General features: G+C 41.1%; 2 protein-coding genes across 2 annotated transcripts; both read left to right on the forward strand.

Moving 5' to 3' along the window:
* Positions 1-965: 965 nt before the first annotated feature.
* TIPRL (TOR signaling pathway regulator) lies at positions 966-12,142 on the forward strand. The gene is made up of 7 exons (XM_069019658.1): positions 966-1,187; positions 3,871-4,050; positions 4,899-4,998; positions 6,097-6,228; positions 6,647-6,742; positions 7,463-7,525; positions 9,121-12,142. The coding sequence occupies exons 1-7, from the start codon at positions 1,087-1,089 to the stop codon at positions 9,268-9,270; spliced, it is 822 nt and encodes a 273-aa protein (XP_068875759.1). The 5' UTR covers positions 966-1,086; the 3' UTR covers positions 9,271-12,142.
* Positions 12,143-12,499: 357 nt separating this feature from the next.
* On the forward strand, positions 12,500-22,548 carry SFT2D2 (SFT2 domain containing 2). Its single transcript, XM_069019687.1, has 8 exons — positions 12,500-12,605; positions 12,918-13,004; positions 13,340-13,425; positions 14,520-14,601; positions 16,655-16,690; positions 16,813-16,871; positions 17,613-17,642; positions 18,260-22,548. The coding sequence occupies exons 1-8, from the start codon at positions 12,543-12,545 to the stop codon at positions 18,297-18,299; spliced, it is 483 nt and encodes a 160-aa protein (XP_068875788.1). The 5' UTR covers positions 12,500-12,542; the 3' UTR covers positions 18,300-22,548.
* The last annotated feature ends 31 nt before the right edge of the window (positions 22,549-22,579 follow it).

The raw sequence follows: 22,579 nt of genomic DNA on the forward strand, positions 1-22,579 counted from the left end.
GCTGCAACTGAGAGTGTGGCCATGGAGATGGCCCAGGGCCACCAAAGGCTTCTGAGCTCCCCATGACTGCTCTTACCCAGCCATCCCACTGCTCTTGGCAAGGTACTCGTGGGGAAGTAGCTGGAGGCACAAGCACTTGTGGGGCACACGAACATTTTCTGCTGGCTTCTGCAGCCCAGCTTCCCTGGAACAGGGGCTTGGGTGAGCTTGCTGGCTCTTCATACTGGGCAGAGGAGGTTGGAGAGCCCACTCTCCCCATGGTGGCTCTGGCAGCACAGAGAAATGTGGATCCCCACCCCTCACCCACCTGCCGCCACACATCACCTCACAGAATCACAGACTGGGTAGGCTGGAAGGGGCCACAATGGGTTATCTTGTCCAACCTCCCTGCTCAAGCAGGGTCATTCCAGAGCCCATGCCACAGGACTGTGTCTAGACAGGTCTGGAGTATCTCCAGTGAGGGAGACACCACAGCTTCTCTGGGCAACCTGTTCCAGTGCACGGTCACCTGCACAGCAAAGAAGCTCTTCCTCATGTTCAGGTGGAACTTCCTGTGCATCAGTTTCTGCCCGTTGCCTCTTGTCCTATTGCTTGGCACCACCGAGAACAGCCTGGATCCATACTCTTGGAATTCCCTCTTTAGATATTTGTACACATTGATGAGGGACCCTGTCAGCCACCACTTCTCAAGGCTGAACAGGCCCAGCTCCCTCAGCCCTTCCACCAAAGGGAGATGCCCCAGTCGTTTTCGTTGCCCTCCGCTGGACCCGCTCCCGGAGCTCCATGTCTCCCCTGTCCTGAGGAGCCAAGAATTAGACAGAGCACTGCCGATGTGCCTCATTAGGGCTCAGCAAAGGGGCAGAACCCCCTCCCTCCTCTGCTGGCAACGCTCTTCCTGATGCATCCCAGGATTCCGCTGCCGCCGGGGCTGCGCGCCGCGCGCGCCCCTGGAAGCGGAAACGCCAGGAGGCGGCGGTTCCGGGGGCGCCGCCGCTGCCGTGAGGGCTGTGCGGGAGGAGAGGGGAGGAGAGGGGCTCCGCCGCCTCCGCCACCTCCTGCCTTCTCCTCGGCGGAGAGGAGGCCGCCATGCACCCCGTTTTCCAGAGCAGTCGGCGCGACTTCACCTTCGGGCCGTGGAAGCTGAGCGCCGCCCGGACGCACATCATGAAGTCGGCGCAGGCCGAGAGGTGGGGCGGGCTCGGGGCCGGGGGCGCAGGGAGGCACAGCACGGTGTCCCCGCTGCTCGGGGGCCACCGCGGGGCTGCGGCCTCGGCCCTCGCAGCGAGGGGCGGGAGGAGTCGGGTGGCCTTGCGAAAGAAACGCAGAGCGCTCCTAGGCTAGGGGAGACGCTGTTCGGCCCAGTTACGGGGGGGACCGGGGTTTTTCCTTCTCTTCAAGCTTGATTCTCTGGCTGGAGAAACTGGGGTGATTGGGTTTGCAGGAAATTTCCAAAATTAGTCAAAAATCAGTTAAATTTTTTTTTGTTTGTTTTAATGATTGCAGAAGGCAGCCTACAGGAAAGACGAAGAGGGAGTTTTTACAGGGGCATGTAGTACTAGGACAAGGGGGAATGGATTCGAACTGAAAGAGAGGAGATGTAGATTGGATCCTAGGAAGAAATTCCTGACTGTGAGGATGATGAGTCACTGGAACGGGTTGCCCAGAGAAGTTGCAAATGCTCCATCCCTGGAGATGTTCAAGGCCAGGTTAGATGGGGCTTTGGGCAACCTGGTCTAGTGGAGATGTCCTTGCCCATGGCAAAGGGATTGGAACTTGACCTTTAAGATTTCTTTCAACTCAAACCATTCTGCAGTTGTATGATTATAATGGTTTTGGATCTCTGGACCTCTGTGAACTGAGACCTACTAACCAGAAGCCTAGTTTTCTTAATTAGTTTTGGAAAAGGATCTTTTAAATGTCTTATACCATGTCTTGGTAACAGCTATTTTAAGATAGTGGTTTTCATTAAAAAGTTATAATTTGCTGTCTTCTTGTAGTAATTTCCAGTCCAGTCAAGCCATTGGGGGAAATGTTCCCATATCAGCATCAAGTACTTAAGTCAGATTTGCTAATGTGGAACAGTTCAGCCGTGCCATAACTGACCTTAGTGGCAGATGAATTTGGCAGATATTTCTTGGCCTCATTTTCTGGAATAAATTTCAGCATACATAGGCATCTCATTAGTCTTGTTAAACGTACTTCTGTTTATCTTGGTTTTACTTTTTCTGAGGCCAGTGAGCCCTTCTCTGGGAGGAATTGGCTGGTCCTGGCTTGGATGGGTGTGCTATTTGCTGGGTACAACACTGGCTGGATGGCTGAGCTCAAAGAGCGATGGTGAATGGAGTTACATCCAGCTGGTGGCCTGTCAGCAGTGGTGTTCCCCAGGGCTCAGTATTGGGGCCAGTCCTGTTCAATATCTTTATTGATGATCTGGACGAGGTGCTTGAGTATGCCCTCAGTAAGTTCACAGATGATCCCAAGTCAGGTGGGAGTGCTAATGTGCTGGAGGGTAGGAAGCCTCAGCAGAGGGGTCTGGACGTGTTGGATTGTTGTGCTGAGGCAAATTGTAGGAGGTGCAACAAGGTCACAGCAACCCATTTTGTCTTTTTTATTGCTTAGGGAACATAACTAGTATCTACAGGAATTTTATTTCTGCAAAATATATGTTGCAAAAATCCCTCAGCAACCTGTGTGGAAAGGGGAAAGATTAAATGTGCCATAGCCAAGAACTCTTTTCTGTGTGGGAGTTGGTTTTTGCAGGTCAGGAGTTCCTACACTTGATGAAATGGAAAAGTCCATAATGTTACTCTGCCTTCTCTGGGAAAAATGTAGGATCTTATTCTCCAAGTCTATGAATTTGCTATCTTTATTTTAGTTAGGTTAGCATATTGTTCTTTTGTATGCAGGGTTACAAAAATAACCACTTTTGTTCAGAAATGCCTTACTATCAATGTGAGCATTATGATTAGGACACTCTTCTCCCTCCCCTCCTTCAAATTAGTGTATTTCCTAAAGCTTTCTTCTCTCCAGATGTCATGTATTCCTTTTTGATCTTGATAAGTCAAGTAGGTAAGGAGGAAAAGAAGTATAGGAAGCCTTTTGGAAATGAAGGTCAGAGGATATATCCAGTGTTGGGGTTTGTGTCCATTTATATATAGTATATGTGTATATGGACATAAGTTTAAGTAAGTGTACAGACTGATGTAAAACAAAATGTGAAATAGGATGCTTTGGGATCTTCTGCAGGGATGGTGCTTACTTGGTTCATGCAGTACCTTGTTCAGTTGGGTCTGTGGCTTTGGCTGTGGCTTTCCTGCTTCAAGTTATGAATACCAGTATGTGTCTTTGACCAGCTTGAAAAACTAGTAGAGCACAGTAGTGTCTTCTGCACTTTTTACATACTCTGCCAGGGTTGTTTTAAGCATCTTTTTTGTAGGCTTCTGAATTTGGAGGTATGGACCACTGTGCAGTGAATTTAATCTTGCTGATGACGAGTCCTTGTTCCTAAAAGTTTTTTTGAGCACCTTCCGAAGTTGGTCCATCGACCATCCACGGATTTGCTAGCACAGGTTGGAAATTGCTTCTACATGCTTCTCAAGTATTTTTTTGATTCCTCATATGTGAGACTTTTCTATGAGCCTGATGGAGAAGGAGTGTTTTAGAAATATTTTTGTGGTGGAAAAGTCACTTCGGATCAATGACTCTGCATTTCAGGTGAAATGAATTAACCTGGGAAAACAACAAAGTCTTGCAGGACATATTGATGATGTGTCTTCTAAATTATCATGGTCTAAAGAATCCTTGTTCCAAAACAAGGACTGCTTTCACCGAGCTATAGCTGACTGATGTCTCTTTTGTTTTTCTCTGCAGGTTGGCTGATGAATTACACATGCCTTCTCTGCCAGAGATGATGTTTGGAGACAATGTCCTAAGAATACAGCATGACCATGGTTTTGGAATAGAGTTCAATGCTACAGATGCTTTAAAATGTGTCAATAATTGTCAAGGTATGATCAAAGTCGCTTGTGCAGAGGAGTGGCAAGAGAGCAGGTACAGTATTTTATCACCAGTGGGCAAGTACTGGTGTGTTGTATATGAAACCGTCATGCAGTAGTTAAAGGAACAAACTGAACTCTTGAAGAGCATGTTGCATTTGGTTCTACCCTAGATACAGCATGTGATCACAGAAGTCACTTCACTTTTCTTTGCTGTCATCATCCTTTGTTAAATTGGGTCAGCTGTATTTTTCAGCTGTGTCTTGGCTTTCTTAAAGTAAACTTCAAGTTTAACCTGACTTAATGCTGTTCCTGTTTATTCAAACTCACAGGGCCTTGAGCATTACAAGATTGTATTGTGTGGTGTTGCAAAGTGCTGTACATGTTCAAAATCTTAGCCTTAGGAATAAAGCAGAGCAATTACCATGCATGAGAACTAATTATAATGCTTAGTATTTACCAAATTGGATTAGTTGTAGAGCACCTGGAAATAAAGCCCAGAGAGAAAGCAAAGTTGTCATGAAAAATAAGGCAAATTGCAGTGTTAATGATTGCTGTGTGTTGTCAACAGATCACTTTCTGCCTATTTAAAGAAAAATTGATCTTGAAATACAAATTTTTCAACTATATTGCATGAAAATCTTTGAGTCATAGAACTGAGATAGTGTTACATTGAGAATTCTTATAACTGTTTTCAGTTATGTTATGTTTCAGTTATGGAAACAGATGTTGTGAAACCATGATTGTAGCAGTTGTCTTGACATTGTAATTGTAGCACAGACAATGCTGCTGGTTTTCTTTAGGAGCAGTGTGGGACTTCTAATGCGCAGTCTTACGTGAGGTTGTAGTTTTTTGGGAATTGCTACAAGACAATTACTACAAAGCTGTTTTTCACTTTTTGAGGAGTGAGACTGAGCACACTAAGGAAGTTGTCAAGCCATATGACTGGACTTACACAACAGACTACAAAGGAACTTTGCTGGGTGATACTGCAACATTAAAGGTAATAATTTTCTTCTTGTTAATTGCTGACTGCATCTTGCTTCAGTCAAACTTTTTTTAAAGCTGTCATTTACCTTTCAGTAGGTTTCTGTAAAGTCTTTTGTGCTTCATAACTTCTGATTTCTCATGTCTCTCAGCATTTTATCCTAATCAAATCATGGCTTATTTTAATAGGGTGGGCAGTGTCTTAAAGTGTTTTAGGATTAAAGCACATGGGAGTCTTCAGCTCTTGCTGGGGGCCCCTCTGGAACCCGGAGCTCCTCACATACAGCAGAACTGTCAGCTGTGTCATTCTGTAGTACCTTCATGCTCTGCTGCTTGCATGTTTGTCTGCTTTCTGACCTGACTGCTGTCAATGGCCTTATGTTTTTCTGCAACAGTAACTCAGTAACTCCTCATATTTAAACTCACAGGCCCTCCCATGTCTTTATTTACTTGAAAACAAGACCAAAGTTCCCAGCTTCTCTTTAATGCATACAGGTTGCTTGCTACTAAGCAGATAATTTGTATTGATTGACTAGAATCGCTTTAGTTAGAGATCATTTGAGTTGTGCTGGAATTAAAAGTACCGCATAGAAATAAACAGTATTGGTCCGAAGTCTTTGGGGACCAGGAGTGTCTGTGGAGACCATGAGATGGAAAACATAGAAGTACTTGATTTCCATGGGAAGGCTTTACTAGAATCCTTTGCAAGGTGTGTAGTGAGCTAGGGATGCTAAATGCATGGAAATCTGTTTATAAACCTGAACTTCTCATACGTATGTTAAACACAATGCATCTTCAGATGTTTTGAAAGAAAGATTTGAAAGAAAGTGAGCAGAATTGTTTGCAGCCGAAACCCTACTGAGCCTGTATGCAGAGAGAAGTTTATTCAAAATTTTCCACTCTTAGTTTTTGCTTTGGCTTGATATTTATTTCCAAGAAGAAACTCTTGGAAACCTTGATTTTAACTTTTTCTCTTAGAAATTTGGGGTGTCTGATGCTTAGTGCCCTAGAAGTTTTTTCCTTTCTAAAACTCTGGAATTCAAAATATCAGGACAAACTTTATGTAGTTTGGCAAAAAATTAATATGCTAACTCTTCTTAATCTTTTTCTTTAGGTTGTTCCTACAACAGAACACATAAATACAGAGAAATTGAAAGCCAGGGAACAAATTATGTTTTTTGAAGAAGTACTCCTGTTTGAAGATGAACTCCATGATCATGGAGTATCAAGTTTGAGTGTGAAAGTAGTGAGTATTGGGAGGTGTATAAAACATACCTAGGGACTTAGTTGGCTGATAAATGCAAAACACAGCTGCATTTTGCATGTTGTTCCTTCTGGGATTTAAACTTCAAAGCACGAAGTTCTTCATCCTTGCTCTTAGAAATATGATCTTGCTGGAAACAGTGTTGACTTGAAACCTTTGTCATCTGTCGTTTGCTCCAGGGGACAATCTTTTCCCTCCTTTTGCATCCTGCCTAATAGTCCTTTGAGACACTGTCTGCCCTGCTGTCCAGCCATAGCTGTAGCAAATCAACAGCCCAAATTCTGACTTCATTCTTGAAAACTTCTCATATGGTCTTCCATTGTGAATATCTGATGTAGAAAAGTACATGCCTAAAGTAAACCTTTGTCATGTGCTGAACGGACTGTCTGTATTTTTGCAGAGAGTTATGCCTTCCAGCTTTTTTGTGCTGCTGAGGTTCTTCTTGCGAGTGGATGGGGTACTCATCAGGATGAATGATACAAGGCTTCATCATGAGGTAAACCCTTACTTTCCATCATGACTATTTTATAGAGATTCCCTTGCCATTTTACTTTCAGTGACCTGATATTCCTCTAATTCAATACTGATGTTTGGGGGCATAAGAACTTCCAAGTGTATTTTATTATTGTGGTGGTAGTGAACTAGCAACCAAGTGCTGGATGCCATGGTATGTGAGCAGAGTAGGCTATCCCTCATGGGATGTAGTCATTTAAATACATTTGTCAGACACAGATTAGAGAAGGAAGTACAAGAGGAAAAATAGGCAACAGTAAAGAGTTCAATACTGGCATGTCTCCAAGTATGTTATTTTTGTCTTATCTAGTAGAATTAGACTGCAAGTGTAACTTGAAAATAACTGTCCCTAGTACATTGAGATCTGGTATCTCATGAGTAATATTAAGATTAAGATATTAATTATTAAGATATTAAGGATATTAAGATGTGTGGTTTGGTAATCCTGTGTAGATGTGTAGGAGTTCTAGCTGTGTAAAGATCAATGAGCATATTCAGTCACAGAATTTTTTTTGATGCATGCACACAGAAAGGTGGTTTTTGGAAAAAAGAACATTGTTATTATCTGTCTTCATGAATTTGAATGTACATTTCTTCTCCTAGGTGAAAATATGTGGTCAACCAAATTCCAGTGCTTACTAAATTCAGTGTCTTTAAAATGCTTAGTTTGTACTGATACCAAATGATCACTTTTTTCCATTAGGCTGACAAGACCTACATGTTGCGAGAATACACATCCAGAGAAAGCAAAATATCAAGTTTAAAGGTATAGCATTTTTTAAACTAACTTTCTTTTTCTTCTGTTTTTTTGTTTTATGGTCAGCATAGAAAATACTGTGACCCTAAGTCATTCTTTGTAAGATTTTGAATTAATACAGAAGAAAATTCTTTCTGCTTATGCAGCATTTGTTTTGATGATTTTAGCGCAGATTGGCATTTTGTGAATGCTCAGATCACATGACAAGATACGGGATTAGGTCACTTTTTCTACTTTTGAGTTAATGTTTTTATTATTTTATTTTTTCATGAACCGTTCAGTCACAAAATCAGGTACTCCATGTCCCATGAAGTTAAATTTCATGGCTGGTTGTGTGCTTCCAAGCAGTATTAGGAGTTAAGATCTGTTTAGTAATAGACTCTTCCAGTTTTTTTCAAATATTTGAGGTTAATGGGTCACATTAAAACTCTAGTAATGGCTCAGAGTAATTTGTGGCACATTCGGAGTTGCAGCTGCTGATTTTTATTCTTCGGCCAACACCTGAACTTTCATTTTCTTGTACCTTTCCTTCTCCCTTATTTTTCCTTTGCCTCTGGAAAGTAGCTAGTGTGTTACTGACCTGCCAAGGGAATACATTTTTTCTTGTGAGGAAAGGGGCACCGTATCATTTCATAACAATATGTGATCCCTATAAACAAAACTAAATCCAGACATGAGCTTTTTGATAGTTTTGTAATTTTTGAAATATAAAGGAATGATCTAGGTTTTACTTCACCTTATGTTTAAAAATCTGTGCTGTTAGATCATTCTTCCTGACTGTTGTTATAGAGCGGAAATGTGCATGGCTTTCAGCTTCTGTAGGTAAAGCAAAAAAGATTCCTGCTTCACTGAGGTTTGAAATAATTAAAGCAGTGGTATGGTTCCTTATGTGGTGTAGAGGTAGCCAAATTAGAGGTTGCATTTGAATAGCTCTGGATGAACTTAAAGAATGTTGTTAGAAATTTGAAGGTTATTTCATCAGTATAGATTTTTATTTCCCATCAAATGTCTTGTATATGGGAAAGTGGTCTACAGGGATCTCCAGAGTAAAATACTGGTTAACATAATGAAACCACCTTATTTCTTAAAATATGAAATTAAAATCCAAGGAGTTTTAGTATTTCATATAAAAGTCTGCAGTGGACTTCATAAAAACTAAGATACGTGTTGAGATTGAGCAATTGATAATTGATCAGTCTGAGCCACACCAGTGAATACATTGCAGTGGTGGCTAGAAGAGATGGAATTCTTTGTGGCCATCCTAGTCTCATCTAGAACTCGAACCTTAAAAAGACTGTTCCATTCACATTCAAAATATTTTTTTTAAAAACATTGTAGGTGCTTATGGATATCTCTGACTTCCTTGCACTTTTATAATCTGCTGCTTAAAAATGTTAAATACTTTTCCTTGGCCTATTGATCCACATAAAGAATAAGACTGTCCATTTGAAGTTATAAGGTAAATTTTAATAATCATACCTGATTCCAGATGTTTACATCCAGTAAATTATAGATTCATTGTCTGTAAAAGTTTGGGGTTGGAATACTTTTTTTTTATCCCCTCTTTTCTTTCACTTGTTTCACGTAAAATTTTTGCTTTTTAGAACGTTCCACCTTCCCTGTTCACGGAACCTAATGAGATCTCTCAGTATCTACCCATAAAGGAGACAATCTGTGAAAAACTAGAATTTCCAGAGGAGCTGGAGCCTAAACCAGAAACATCACTGGAAACCACATGTTCTAAGTCTAAATAAATGTGACTTTATATGGACTTGAAGTAGACTGGAGATAATGTGATCACGTAATTGTTGGCATGGGGGGTGTTTCACTACTAGTGGAATGAAGAATTTGGCTAATTTTTCTGTAGCCTTGAGAGAAAACATTTCAAGCGGGTTTTGCTAATGGTGTTTTTTGTTTGTTTGGTTTTTTAACCTGTATCTGGAGTTGATGATAGATTGGTGGGGAGTTACAGTTTTCAACAGCATTGGAGAAATGACTGTTGAGAGTTTGGGTTCTGTTTAGTTCACCAAGCAGGCAGGAGTATTGTCTGGACCCCCCTCCACTAACACTTCTTTGAAGATTTTGTTATTGCTGCTTCAGATACTAAGAGACTACAGGAGTTGTATAACTGGCATGATTTTATTTTTATTGAGAAATAATCCACAGTAAAAAAAAAAGGTAAAAATTCCTTTGCATTTATTTTGATCTGTCAGTCCTAAACTACCCATTTTGCTTGGCTTCCCCTACTGTGAGCTGATAACCAACAAAGTTACTTTTTGTGGTCTCTGATCCAGAATCTCACCTAAGAATATTCATTTCATCTGAGGATAGGCTTAAAGTGTAGGGGGAAAAAATGCATTTATTTGACACTAGATAAAGGTAAAATTCTTTGTGAAGCATTAACTCCAGAGCAGGAGAATAGCTGGAGGTTAATAGAGTAACTGGGAAGTCTCTTCACAAACATGGGTTTAATCCAATGTCAGCTGGAGTCCTCTGGGCAGTTCTGGGACTCTTGCTTGGGGTCCCTGTGCTGCTCCAGTCACGTACCCTGCTGGGAAGGCATTGCCCTGCACTGGCCTTCCTTTGAATGTTCCAAGTGTGATGGTTCTACTGCCCAGACAACCAAATTGCCAAACCAGCAGCGGGGCGTAAGGCTGGGGAAGTCTGATCCCTGAAGGATGCTGGTATTTGCAGTTTGAGAAAGGAGATCCTGTATGGCCTTAAAAGGATGCTAACGTATTCCAGTTACATAATTTCGGTTTATTTTAAAATTCTTTTAAGTTCTGATATTAATAGATGTGTGATCACTTGTACAGTCATGGTTTCAACACTCTGTAGATTAAACTTAAATATTGGTATTGCTTTTGGAAATCCTACAATATATTCTGGTTTGGCCTAAGAATGGGGCAGCTGAGCAGACTTGTCTGGGTTTACTGCTGACACTCAGTGCAGGAAGCAAGCAACTGCAGCAAAAAGCAGGCCTTGAGGTGTAAAGTGCTTGCAGATAAGAACATGTACACATTCTGATGTCTTGGGGTTTTTGTTTAAAAATCTTCATATTCTACACTGCATGGCTTACTAGAAGCAACCCACCACAAAACCCAGTATCTAACCAGATCTTTTGTGAAGTGGTTTTCATATAGAGAAGACCCTGAGGTTTTTAGGGGAAAAAAAAGTCTACTGCCATCTAAGTGACTGTTTCCTTAGTAAAACAAGTAACACACTTGACTTTTATTTGAGGCAGCCTGGTCTAGTGAATTCAGCATCAGGTGGAAGGGCAGGAACTAACTGCATGTTTTCCTGTGTCACTGATTTACTCTAACCATGGAGAGGTCATTTCTCTGTGCCTCTGTTCCATGTATGTAAAAATGAGAGTTAATATATGCCTACCTCACAGAGGGACTGTGAGGATTAGTTTGTACAAAGTTATTGATTAGAATATTTTTTTTCTGAATACACCTTCAGCCTTATCTTTGGAATCCTTTGGAAAGGATTACTGCAAAAAAAATCTTATGATCCATAGGATGAGTAAAGAGAACTGAAATGAAACAATTTCTGAAAGAAGTTATCAGCCATGATAATTATCAGACATGATCTGGCTGAAGGAATTTATGGCCACTTTGAAATAGAAGTGAGGTCCTCTGTGTTCCCCATTACAGTCCTAAACTTTGTTGGCTTTTTTTCATCTTGTTGCACTTGTTTCCTAAAGATTTTCGTGTCAGGATGAAGAAGGGGACTGCAAATGAATGCAGCATGGAAGAGATGAAAGTCCATTTGGTAATAGAAGATTATTTGGGTCCACTCCAGTGATAGAGGGAAATGAGGGAAGAATGAAAAGGAAGGGAACAACGAATGGGGATGAAGAGAGATTTTTCTGGTAGAAGTAAATCATGACACTTCTTTTACTGTAAGCATATATTAGTTTACATGCCTTAAAGCTTATAAAAACACACTTTAAAGCTGGTGTGACTGAGAGCAGATCTCATTTAGTGCTGGCATGAAGGAAACTGTATCTGCATTTGATAATTCAAACTGTGATTTGGGCTTGGTCAGTGATGCTAACATTAAACTCCTTTGGGCTGAAGTAAGAGTGTGGGGGAAAGCCACAGAGTGGAGAGGGAGCAGTGGGAAAGGCACTCTGCATGTTTAGCTTATATTGTGTATTTTCTCTTGTCCATTATACATCCTAATTTGTGACCTGTTGGTAAAGTTCTATGGAATGGACTTGTATCCTGACTCTATAGATATGTGCTCTCCATCTGTTCTAAAGGGTGATGTGCATTTCAGTGGAACACACGTGTTGGGGAAATCACAAGAACACATTTAGGAAGTTACACTTACAACAAGTTCAAAATTGGAGCACTTTGTAACTTTCTTACACCACGCAGATTACCAAGGAGCAACAGTATAAACTGGCATACAGCAAGCTCTCTGGCACAAAATTTCCACGGAAAGTACCACTTTGAATAAATAACTTTAGGGGGGAGGGAGTGGGGTGATTCTCCAGCTGTTTTGTGTCGAGTTTAATGTGGCAGTTTATATTGTTCCTTGTATGTTGCTAAATAAAATGTACCAAACATTTTATAGTTCTGTTTTTAACTGAGCAAAATAAACTGAAATAACTTACTTGTGATTCTGAATTTTGCCTGCTAGTAGGACATTGCATCCACACTACCTTTGTCTGGCAGGAGACTGCTCTGGCTCGTTACGAAAATAAAGTGAGACTCTTTCAGAGCGCGAGAAGAGCCACAGTTGTGGGATTAAAATGAAACCTCTCTGGCTATAAAATGCGTTTTGCTACTGCCAAGTAATGGATTCCAAAGTGCTGGGAGGCGATAGGATCCATCCACATCCGGACTACATCCCCCGGCAGCCTGCGCGCCGCCCCGCCGGCCTTCCCCCCACCTGCGGCGCGCAGGTGGGCGCGGTGCCTGCCGGGGCTGGTAGTCCCTGGGGAGGGGAGGGAAGGGAAGAGCGGGCAAGGGAAGGGCAGGGCGCTCCGGCCGGCCGGGCGGGGTGTGGAGCCATGGACAAGCTGAAGCGGGTGCTGAGCGGCCGCGACGCGGAGGAGCCGAGCGGCCTGGCTGAGGTAGCGCGGCGCTGCCGCTCCTGCCTCGCTCCGGGGCGGGGGGACCCGGCCACCCCTTCCCGGTGTGTTCGGCGAGGTGGCGGAGCAGCCACCGCGGAGAAGTCGCCGGTGGCGGGGGCGGGCGGTCCCGCGTGGGCTCCGCCAGCGCTCCCCCCTCGCGTCCCGGTGCCTCGGCATCCCCCGCTTCCCGCGGGACACGTAGGAGGGTGCCTGAACAGGACACAGCCCAGCATCTGAGAGGAAGTTTCCGCGCTTGGTAGGAGGCAAGAGCTGCAAGTAAACAAGTTTCGCTTTTGTTTTCCTCGTTTCCAGGTTATCGATTCGACTTCGTTAGGTTGGGGCACTCGAGTGAAAGGCTTCATTGCGTGTTTTGCGATTGGATGCCTGTGCTCGATCTTGGTAAGGACTTTTTAAAGATTTCTCCAATATTTGAGTTTCAGGAGCCCAGATAATTACAGCTTTGCTCTGTGCTGTTGCTTGATTTTTCCGAGTCTCTGCGGAGACGTCTGACTGTTCCAGTTATATGCAATACGCTGACTCTTAACAAGAATGCCAATAAATGCGATTTACTTTTGTATGTGTGAGTCTGCAGTTTGGCTTTAAGTTTTCCTAAGATTTCTTTTGTGATGTGACACTTCTTGGAGATATATATATATATATATAGTTTATACATATCGTTTCAATTTAAAGCCTGTTAATTTTTCCCTCCTCTCTCTCTAAACGTTCCTTTTTAGGGTAGTTGTCTGCTATGGATACCAAAGAAAGGGCTGGTACTCTTTGCAGTTTTTTATACTCTGGGGAATATTGCATCTATCGGGAGGTAACAATCTTTATATATCATTTCCCTAATACAGATGAGAAACCAAAGCAGAATGATAGTGCATAAGTGGTAGAAACTCTTGAATTTGCAAGAGAAGATATGCTTTTGTAGATAATTTTCTTGTTGAATTTTACAGAATAGAGTTTCCCCAGTAGTGCTCTGAAATAGTAAAGATTTTAATTTTGTGTGCTGTTATTAATAGTGCATTCAAGGTAAATGTTGCTCATCAGTAAACAAGAATCAAACTCGTGCTTTAAACATTGAGGTTTTTTGATTTTGTTGGTTCCTCCTCCCCAAGATAAAAATAATTCTTCACCATTTTGCATTTGGAAGTGTTCTCTGTGTGTTGGTGAATATATTTGGGGCAGTCTGTCTGTCAGGGCAAGCATATGTGGTAAGACTTCATGGCCATTGAGGTTCCTGAAGCAAAGCCCTACTACGTGCTCTGTGACAGGCCCAACTTTCTGTGATTGTGGAAACTTAGCATGATGTTAGAAAGCATAAATACTGGAATTGGAATTAATATGCTAATAAGGCAGAATAATATAATACATGGGGCAGAAATATCACTTTAGATAAAACTTTCACCTTGTATAATTCATCCAGTATCAATCACCAGGGCTCTAAATGAGACTGCAGGTCTGGTAAGGGATCAGAGAATGGACCCAGGCCTGAAAACAGCCCTTTATGTAGAGGAATTGAGCTGGATTACCTGGCAATCCATGCAGAGCCTCTGTGGATGATGTTCTTGAAATGCAGATTTAAAAAGCATTTTTGAAAAGCAGGTTAGAAAAGCATCTCTCAAGGACGATCTGATTGGAGCTGACCTTGCCTTGTGCTTCTAACTTGATAGCTCTGCTCTGCTTACGTTAATTTTAACTGAACAAGTGTGAATAAAATTGTAAATACCTTGCACAAAGAAAAGGGGGAATGAATTTTGTCTCATTGTATAATCCCATTTCTTTTGTTGTGCAGCACTGATTGCCATAACAACACAGTGTACTGGTGCCCCTATGGCAGCAGACAATTTCATCTTACCGAGTTTCACTTTTACCTCTCTCATTTCCTTGTTCATCTTGACTTGTTTTTCACAGCACTATGTTTCTTATGGGACCAATGAAACAATTGAAGCGGATGTTTGAGCCTACACGTTTGATTGCTACTATTGTTATGCTAGTAAGTATCCAAGGAGTAGCTTTTAACTCATACAAACCAGGGAACAGTTTTCATTGTGAAGTCCTTTCATATCCAGTGATCCAGCTATGTATCAGGATGTGTCTGGGGGTGGTTTTTTGGTTCATCTTTTCTTAAAATATCAAACACTGCACATCTGCTGTAGTGGAAAGGTAAGCATAGCACCAGAAAAGCACCTCTCTGTTAGGCAAGACTGAGCTGAAGCCAGGTTGTTTTGCTAAATGAGCATTAAGGGTCTGTGGCTGGTGTGTGTGAACCATGCACGTGCTTTTTTTAGGGTGCTTGAGGTCACAACATCGTATTTACGTGTTGCCTAAGAAATGAACGATGGGAAACTAGTTTTCTAGAAGTTGTCCTATGGATGTTGCTAGATATGTTATTTTGCATAATTTTGTCTTTTTATATTCTGTCTGATGGCCTTGAAAGAGCTGTGTAGGTATTTCTACCTTGATAAAATCATCTCTTTGTGACAAAGCAGCTGGGGAAACTCTGTGCCTTGGTCACCTTGCATTAGGGATCATCCCAGCTGACTGATAGCTTCAGGTTTTGAAACTTGTATGACAGAATGATATTTCAAATTCAACATTCAGTGGGGTCACTCTTAGAATTCTTTTATTTTCGAAGATGGAAATTATAGCAACCCTTGTGCTGTGTCTGTCTCTGTGTCTGAAAGTTGCTGCTAAGTTTCAGACTGACTCTTCTTTAAAGTGCATGGGTTTTTTTGATTCTGCAATTTTCCCATTTTCTCCTGGCAAGTCAAAAACATGAAAGGTGGTTTGACTTGCATGAAACCCCTGTTTTCAGTCTGAATGTCTTCCGAGTGTTTGCTTGGCATCAGCACTTCCCAATTTCTCTTTACACATCCAGAGGTGCTGCAGAGCTTGAGAAATTGACTGTGTATGCTTGCAGATCCAAGCAAGAAGCTACTGTATGGTGTATGTGTGTTTTGTATGCATTCAGGATACCCAGAGTCAGGAGAATTCCTGGAATGTTGTTCACTGGGATAAAGCCAGTCATTAGATGTATGATGCAGTATTTAGACCAATATATAAACCACCACCTTAAAACTAATGGAAGAACTGCATTTATTGTCAGGACTCCTGGTTGAGCTCAACTGTGTGACTTCTTTGGCAATGCATGTCTCAGCGTCTGAATATACAGTACTGTATTTTTTTTTTCCATTCTAGCAGAAAAATACACATTATAAACTCCAGTAGCACAATGGTCCATGTGTATCTAAAGGCTGTTAGATGTTGATAAAGCAACATGAATTATCAGCCTCTATCATAGATAAATGAGCAGTCATGTCTTAAACTGAAAATTAAAACTAATGGGAGGCTTCTCTTAAAAGGGAGGGTTAAAGCAGAAAAATAATCCACAATGTCCTACTACCCCCCAAGATTTTACCTGTAGTAAAGAAAGAAAGACACAGTGCAACTCTGAAAACAGAAAAAGTGCTGGTTTAAATGACTGTGCCTTGCTTGAATATGTACACAGGAGAGCTACTGAGCAATAGCCCAAAGTTTTTGAAAGTGTAGCATAGTTTTAATTGATGAGCTTTTAAGTAATGGCATAACTTCAACCCCACGGTAACCATGTAATCATCAGGAACTGTGCAGGAGCAGAAAGACTAAGACTGGTAACTGAAAAGTATTTGAAAAGTCTTACTTATGCAAAATGATGAAATGTGGTGTGTGCCTATGACACCAAGAAGTGTGTGGGATGGAGTAGTGACCTGCAAAAGAGCTGCAGGAATCTCTTCCTCTTGCTCCTTTGCAGCCGTAAAATCATTTTCTGGGGATACCAGGCTGATATTTCTTCATTGCTTTAATTCATTTCAGAAATGTAATAGCAAGAACATTTTAAATACAAGGAACTTTTAAATACAAGGAACTCTTACAATGCAGGATTGAATAAAACTGTGAAATGATGTAATTCATTTCTGTCTCTGTGAAGGACCCCATTACAGTGTTGCAATGTCTATAGAAGCTGGAGTTGTTTCTATTTTTAATTTAAATCATTTGTTTTCTTCTAGTTGTGCCTCATACTAACACTGTGTTCTGCTTTCTGGGTGAGTACTGGAGTCCTGTATGTTTATCTAACTGGAGTTAATATAACTGGAGTATATTTTAAAAGTAAGATTCTTACACTGTTTTCTCTGCTGTGTTTCTTCCTCTCTCCTCTCCCCTCCAGTGGCGTAAGGCGGGACTCGCGCTGCTTTTCTGCATCTTACAGTTTTTTGCCATGGCATGGTGAGTGATTTCCTTCCTACACACTCCACTTTCTGTTGCACCTGACATCAGTAGCTGAATTGTGAGTGGATTTTGACCTGGAGTTAGAGGGAAGGAAAATTTTTACCTTGTCAATCCCTTAGATTCAAGACAATGCATCAGTGAGGAGCTGACCTGTTCCCAATTCTTGGTCTCTCACACCACTGCAGAGGCTTTGGAGGCAGAGCTCAGGGGCTCCATTTCTAGAGGAAGTTCCTTTGGTTTCTCTGAGCTTGAACTGAACTTGGTTTTTTTCTTTCCCCTTTAAATCAATTCATTGCCTAGTATCTGGGATTCCTCTTTTACACTCTGCTGAATTTGTCTTGTTCAGAGACCCAGTTATGCCAATCAAATTGTTAATGTTCTTCATGTTAATATATGGCCTGTGCAAGGTCACCAAAGGAGTGCAGAAACTGATATGGACACCTAGCCAGCCCTCAACACTAATCTTGCCTACCTGTAGGTGTTGGAGCATGAAGAATACCAGATGCAGGAGAGCTGTGTTTAAAATGCTTTCACAACATCCCCCTCTATTTGGCCATAGTGTTTCATACCCTGGCTGGGCTAAGATGGCTTGCAAAGATACTTCTTCCTGTTACTCACAAACTCAAAGCTTCATTTTGGTTGTGTAACTTGCAGTTTAGCATATCAAAGGGGTTGTTCTTGTTTGTAACTCTAATAAAATCTGACATGAAAAGTAACTTTCAAAATTTTTCTTTCTAGGTACAGCATTTCCTTCATACCATATGCAAGGTAAGCTTCCCTACTCTCTTACTCTTTGTAATTTTGAGGTTAATCATACAGAAGGTTAGTTTAGAGAGCCATTGTAATGTGTGGCTTTAGAAGGTTTTCCATGGTGCAGGAAATACAAGTAGTTAAATCTGAAAATGAAAATAAGCATCTTCTCCTAGTCGAAGAACACAAATGAAAAAAACAAGAGGGCTTCCCTAGAGATATGTAAGCCTGCTGACCAAATGCTGAGCATAAGGCTTGCCTTTGGAATGCCTAAGTGTTGGTCCAAAATGCTGCTAGACAAGTGTATTCTTCTGTGTTGCTTTTGTCCTGTTCTCCCCTGTGAGCCCTGCTCTGTGTGAGCACACAGTTCTCTCTCCTGCCCCATCACCCCACCCTTCTCCAGTGCACTGCCTCAGTGCAGCCTTGCAGGTGCCACCTCCACAGCAGGTGGGCACTGAGCAGACCTGCTTGTCTCTAAGGCATTTGTGTAGTCATGCAAATCATATTAATGCAATTAATACATGGTCAGCTGATCTCTACAGTCCTCAGTGTCAGTGTGATAGCAGCATGGAATGCCTCTTATCAAATAACATAACTGAGGTGACTCTGACTCTTTTTCTTTCTCCTGCCTGTAGGGATGCTGTGAAGAAATGTGTTTCAGTCTGTCTGTCCTAACAGGAGTTCTGGATGCCTCACAAAGTTCTAGGAAGCTCTAGGTAGAACTGTGTTGAGATCACTGTGTTGTGTAGTTTCCTACTTCTGTCTTGAACACGTGCCTTTCAGCTGCTTGTTAGAAGCTCCTTGTGTCACACCCAGTGTCTGCAATTGCTTGGGTTGGTAAGCAATGGTGTCTGTGGGACAGGGGGCTTGTGATCAAATGAAATTCAGTCTGGCAGAAGAACTGGGCAGAGATCCACAATTTGTTATGGTAATTCTTGCATGAATTCGTGCATTTGGTTTTGCAAAAGTTTCAAAGTAATATGTGAAGTGTGTGAAATGAAGACCTTGGCTCTGATGGGACTGTGCCAGTTCTAGAGTTGAAAATTGATTTCTTACCAACAACTTGGGATTTTTTTAAATAGCCTTATGTCACTTAATCTTTGCACTGTTTGCCTTGGATAATGGAATATTGGTATTCTTTCTTTTCTTGTCTCTCTTGCAAAATCTTAGGTTTATGAGACTTCTAAAGGATGTAATTTGAAAGTCAAACACTGTTGTGGACTAACCATGAGATGTTTGCATCTGTAATGAAGTATTTAATTCTCAGTCTATACTGATAGTGTTTCCTTGAACAAGGAAAGGGACATTTTCATCTGTAACAACTTGTTCTTGTAGGAAAAGCACTCGTAAAATAACGTTCATTGATGTTTTCAGCCACCAGGAACCTGAGTTCTTCTCCTTGCTTACAGCTCATGGTTACAGAGTAGGAAGCTGACCTTTTTCACATGAAGTGAGGTGCTTCTCTTTTCCTCCAGCTGTAGCATGAGAACAATGCAAAGGGCATGGTAGGCAAGCAATAAAGGAATTTATGTATATCCTTTCTTAAAGGACAAACTGTCATAAGGTGGAAGTGAGCTATTGTTTTAAGCAGCCTGGGTCAGGGAGAAGACATTTTCTTCTGAACTTGTAAATAAGTTAAAACTCCAACATTTCTCTTTGTTTCTTTGTAAGTGGAATCAGTTTTGTTTCTGGTAAAACTCTTGCACACCCCAGTGAACTGCTTTGCATGGAGGAGAAAGCACAATATTCTATTGCCTGTCGTAGCAAGGAGAGCATGTAACAATCCTGCTGCCAGCTCCAGACAAATGCTGAGCCATCAGTATCCAAATTCCAAGGCCACTCTGCGCTCTCTTTATCTTCTGAGCTACCTATAATCTTTTACTCCCACAGCATTGCAGTGGTCAGTTTCATATCTGAGCACAGATTCCTGCTTTTGCTGTGTGAGGTACTATTTGACTACTTTCCCCTTTCCTTTTACCAAACTGTCTTGCTGGATGATGATTATCCAGTGCACTCTAGTGGGAACTGAAGCATCTCTTCCTCACTCTACCAAGAGTTTAGTTGTTTAAGAGCATTGTTTTTGCATGGCAAGTGTATCCCTGACTTGTACCACAAAGATTTTAATGTAGGAAAAACTTAGATCTATTTGGCAGTAAAGTATAAGCTCACAGTGAAGGCAAATAGTTCTGTGGCTTCCAGAAAGTTAATAAAAATTTATTTAATCCAAAATTTTTAATTGAAGTGTCCTGATAATTTATAAATCTCAGTACCATCCAGCTGTTAGGATCCTCTAAAAAAAAAAAAAAAATTAAAGATTCTCTTTTGCAGGTGGTATGAAAGGGAGATTTTGACAAGTGTTCTGTGGATTCCAGGTGTCCAGAATTACTGTTGCAAAGGCATTTGAATGGAAAATGCCACCTTGGAAAGATGGTACTGATGGTAGGATGAATCAATTATACAGGTTCAAGTGCTGTGTCCTGGTGCTTTTTTTATCTCCCCAGATTTAGAAGCTGGTATTGAAATAACTACATTGACTATCGCTCTTCTTGAAAAGAATTGGTTAAATGCCCAAGAGAGACTAGGAATTAAAGAAAACTGATACTTCTTTTCCCTGGCTGATCTAAGGCAAGTGTCCAAAGTGATGTGTGTCTTTTTTATCAGGGAGTAAGTTCAAAACCTAATTTACATCTGTCAAAGGACCTAAGCGAGTCTCTTCTTAGGACTTTGATAATGTTTACATTGATAATGTTACATAGGGGAAATTGAAAAGCTACCCTAATTCCTTTTAAATTCCAATATTCCTTTAATTTTAGCATCTCTGAATGACCCTGGAAAAGCTACAAGTACAGTATACATTGTTTCTCCTTCCCCTCTCCAGCAAGGTTATGTTAACCCTCATCATCATTCCAGGTTCAGCAGCCAAGATAATGGAATTTGACTTCTGGGGTTCTTTTTTTTGGTTACTTCAGATTAGGAGGAGTAAAAGCCTTTTGCTTATTCCTTGGCTAGCTTGGGCAGGATTCTGGTAGACTCTCTGGCAGTTCTTCTGGAAGAACAATAGAATGGGGTATGTTGAATGTTAGTTTTTCAACTTGCAGAGTAGCTAACTAGAACCTTTTAGCTGGCTCTTGTGAGCACAGCCACGTAGAAGTAGGAAATTTATGAAACTACCAGTAGATAGCACATAAATGAATATTTTCCTTTCCCCCTCTCTTACCAGTTTCAAACTGTAATTCCAGATTCACAGCCTTTTATTCAGTAAGAGAGAACAAATCTTCATTTGACTGCACAGCACATGAGGCTAAGAAATTGTGCCCTTACAGGAAAGGAAGCCAAGGGGAGATGGCAAGGACACAAGGATCACCAGAGTGCCACTGGGGTTTATGTTGCCCTTTGGTGTTGTATTCTGTTCCTGGGGACATCAGACAGTAGGAGAGATTTGCCTTATTCTTGCCAACATGTGAAACATACTCAGGGTTTGTCGCTTCATCTACAAGCAGTTTTGGTTTAAAATAGCTCTCCCAGAACAAAACTCTTTAGATTCTTACTCACTTTTAGTAGTTGTGTTGAGGCTGTTGCCAAGTTTAACAGCAAAAGAGATTTCCACTTTGTTGAATATTTTATATGATTTTTACATAACCAGGGAGTAAACTATATGAATATTCCTTCTTGAGTAGTTTCCAGTCTGAATTAGATTATACCATTTTACCTTTTTTTTTGGTCATTAAACTTACTTTGTGTTACATTTTGATATCATCAGCTTTGGTTATGTTCTTGGCAGGAAGCACGGTGAGCCTTTCTGAAGCTTTCTGTCTCACTGTCCTTCAGGGCAGGAATGTTTGCTGTGTGCGATAGAGAGTTTGTGGTTTAAATCACAAAGCTCCTTCCTTCCCAAAGTCCTTGCTCAGTTACCTACAGCACTTACCTCAAGGCTGAATTCCCTAAGGAAACTTGTTTGATGTTGGGTGCCCATCTCAGTAGGATTTGGTGTTCTATCAGGAAGTGCTTTTTGCCCAGCCTCACTGTTGACCAACTTGTCCACTTTTTTTACTTTTTGCAGTACAGATAACATAACCTCTGCCAAGCAGCCTTAGTGTGCAGTTCTAGCAGGAAATTTGTATGTCCTGGATCACCTGACTTTCCAGCTATAGTAGAAGTGGAAATGGGGAGGGTGGTAGTCATGTATTCCCAAAGTACTGGGACTCTATGCATTGAAATGTGGGATTTTTTTTTCACTACTTCAAGGTTTTGCTCTGTTTTATGTGATGAAGTCCATTATGAATACTGGTACTATCTGAAATGATTCTACACTGGTGATGCTAACAATTTGATCTCATTTAGTATTTACAGTAATAAGATTGTTCATGAGCTGTTACAAAAACCAAGGACGAATTTTCTGCCACAAGTTGCAATTCTTTTCAGAAACCACGTTTTCAAAAGGAAAGTGTGCTGGGCTCTATGTGTGCCTCCAACTTTCTGAGAACGGCTCTTGCTTCGTTTTGGTCCTTAATCATGTTCATGAAAGTGAGATCACTGTGCTATTGTACACTGAGGAGGAGGAGGATATTTAAACATATTTGTCTTAAATACTGATGTTTACAACCATAGCAAATACTGACCATTTTGGAGAGAAAGCACAGAAATGGTTTATCCTCTTAAAACCACGTGCCTTGCTGTAATGTGACCACTAAATTTTTGAACGGCTGTGGAACCATTTTGTAAAATAAAAACCAGACTCAGAAATTCTCTGCAATGTTTTGTACTGTTACTGATTCTGTTTGCTGATGTGCTTTTTCTATGTATTTACACTGTTTAATTTCTACTTTGGTAAATATTTTTTTCTGACTTACAACTTTTTCTCTAATGAAGTGAAACCTTTACAAGTGCTGTTTTTTTCCTTCAATAAAGTTATCCCTGCATTAAAGGAATGGCTCTTATGGTTAATATTCTTAATG

Source organism: Aphelocoma coerulescens, chromosome 1 (genome assembly GCF_041296385.1).
Source record: "Aphelocoma coerulescens isolate FSJ_1873_10779 chromosome 1, UR_Acoe_1.0, whole genome shotgun sequence".
Lineage (NCBI taxonomy): Eukaryota > Metazoa > Chordata > Aves > Passeriformes > Corvidae > Aphelocoma > Aphelocoma coerulescens.

Bases quoted from the DNA above. Each gene is read 5' to 3' on its own strand.
- TIPRL (XM_069019658.1), top strand. From the start codon at position 1,087: ATGCACCCCGTTTTCCAGAGCAGTCGGCGCGACTTCACCTTCGGGCCG. The intron at 6,743-7,462 runs GTAAACCCTTAC...TTTTTCCATTAG, and splicing joins ATACAAGGCTTCATCATGAG to GCTGACAAGACCTACATGTT. The intron at 7,526-9,120 runs GTATAGCATTTT...TTTGCTTTTTAG, and splicing joins GCAAAATATCAAGTTTAAAG to AACGTTCCACCTTCCCTGTT.
- SFT2D2 (XM_069019687.1), top strand. From the start codon at position 12,543: ATGGACAAGCTGAAGCGGGTGCTGAGCGGCCGCGACGCGGAGGAGCCG. The intron at 13,426-14,519 runs GTAACAATCTTT...TGTTTTTCACAG, and splicing joins AATATTGCATCTATCGGGAG to CACTATGTTTCTTATGGGAC. The intron at 16,691-16,812 runs GTGAGTACTGGA...TCTCCCCTCCAG, and splicing joins CACTGTGTTCTGCTTTCTGG to TGGCGTAAGGCGGGACTCGC.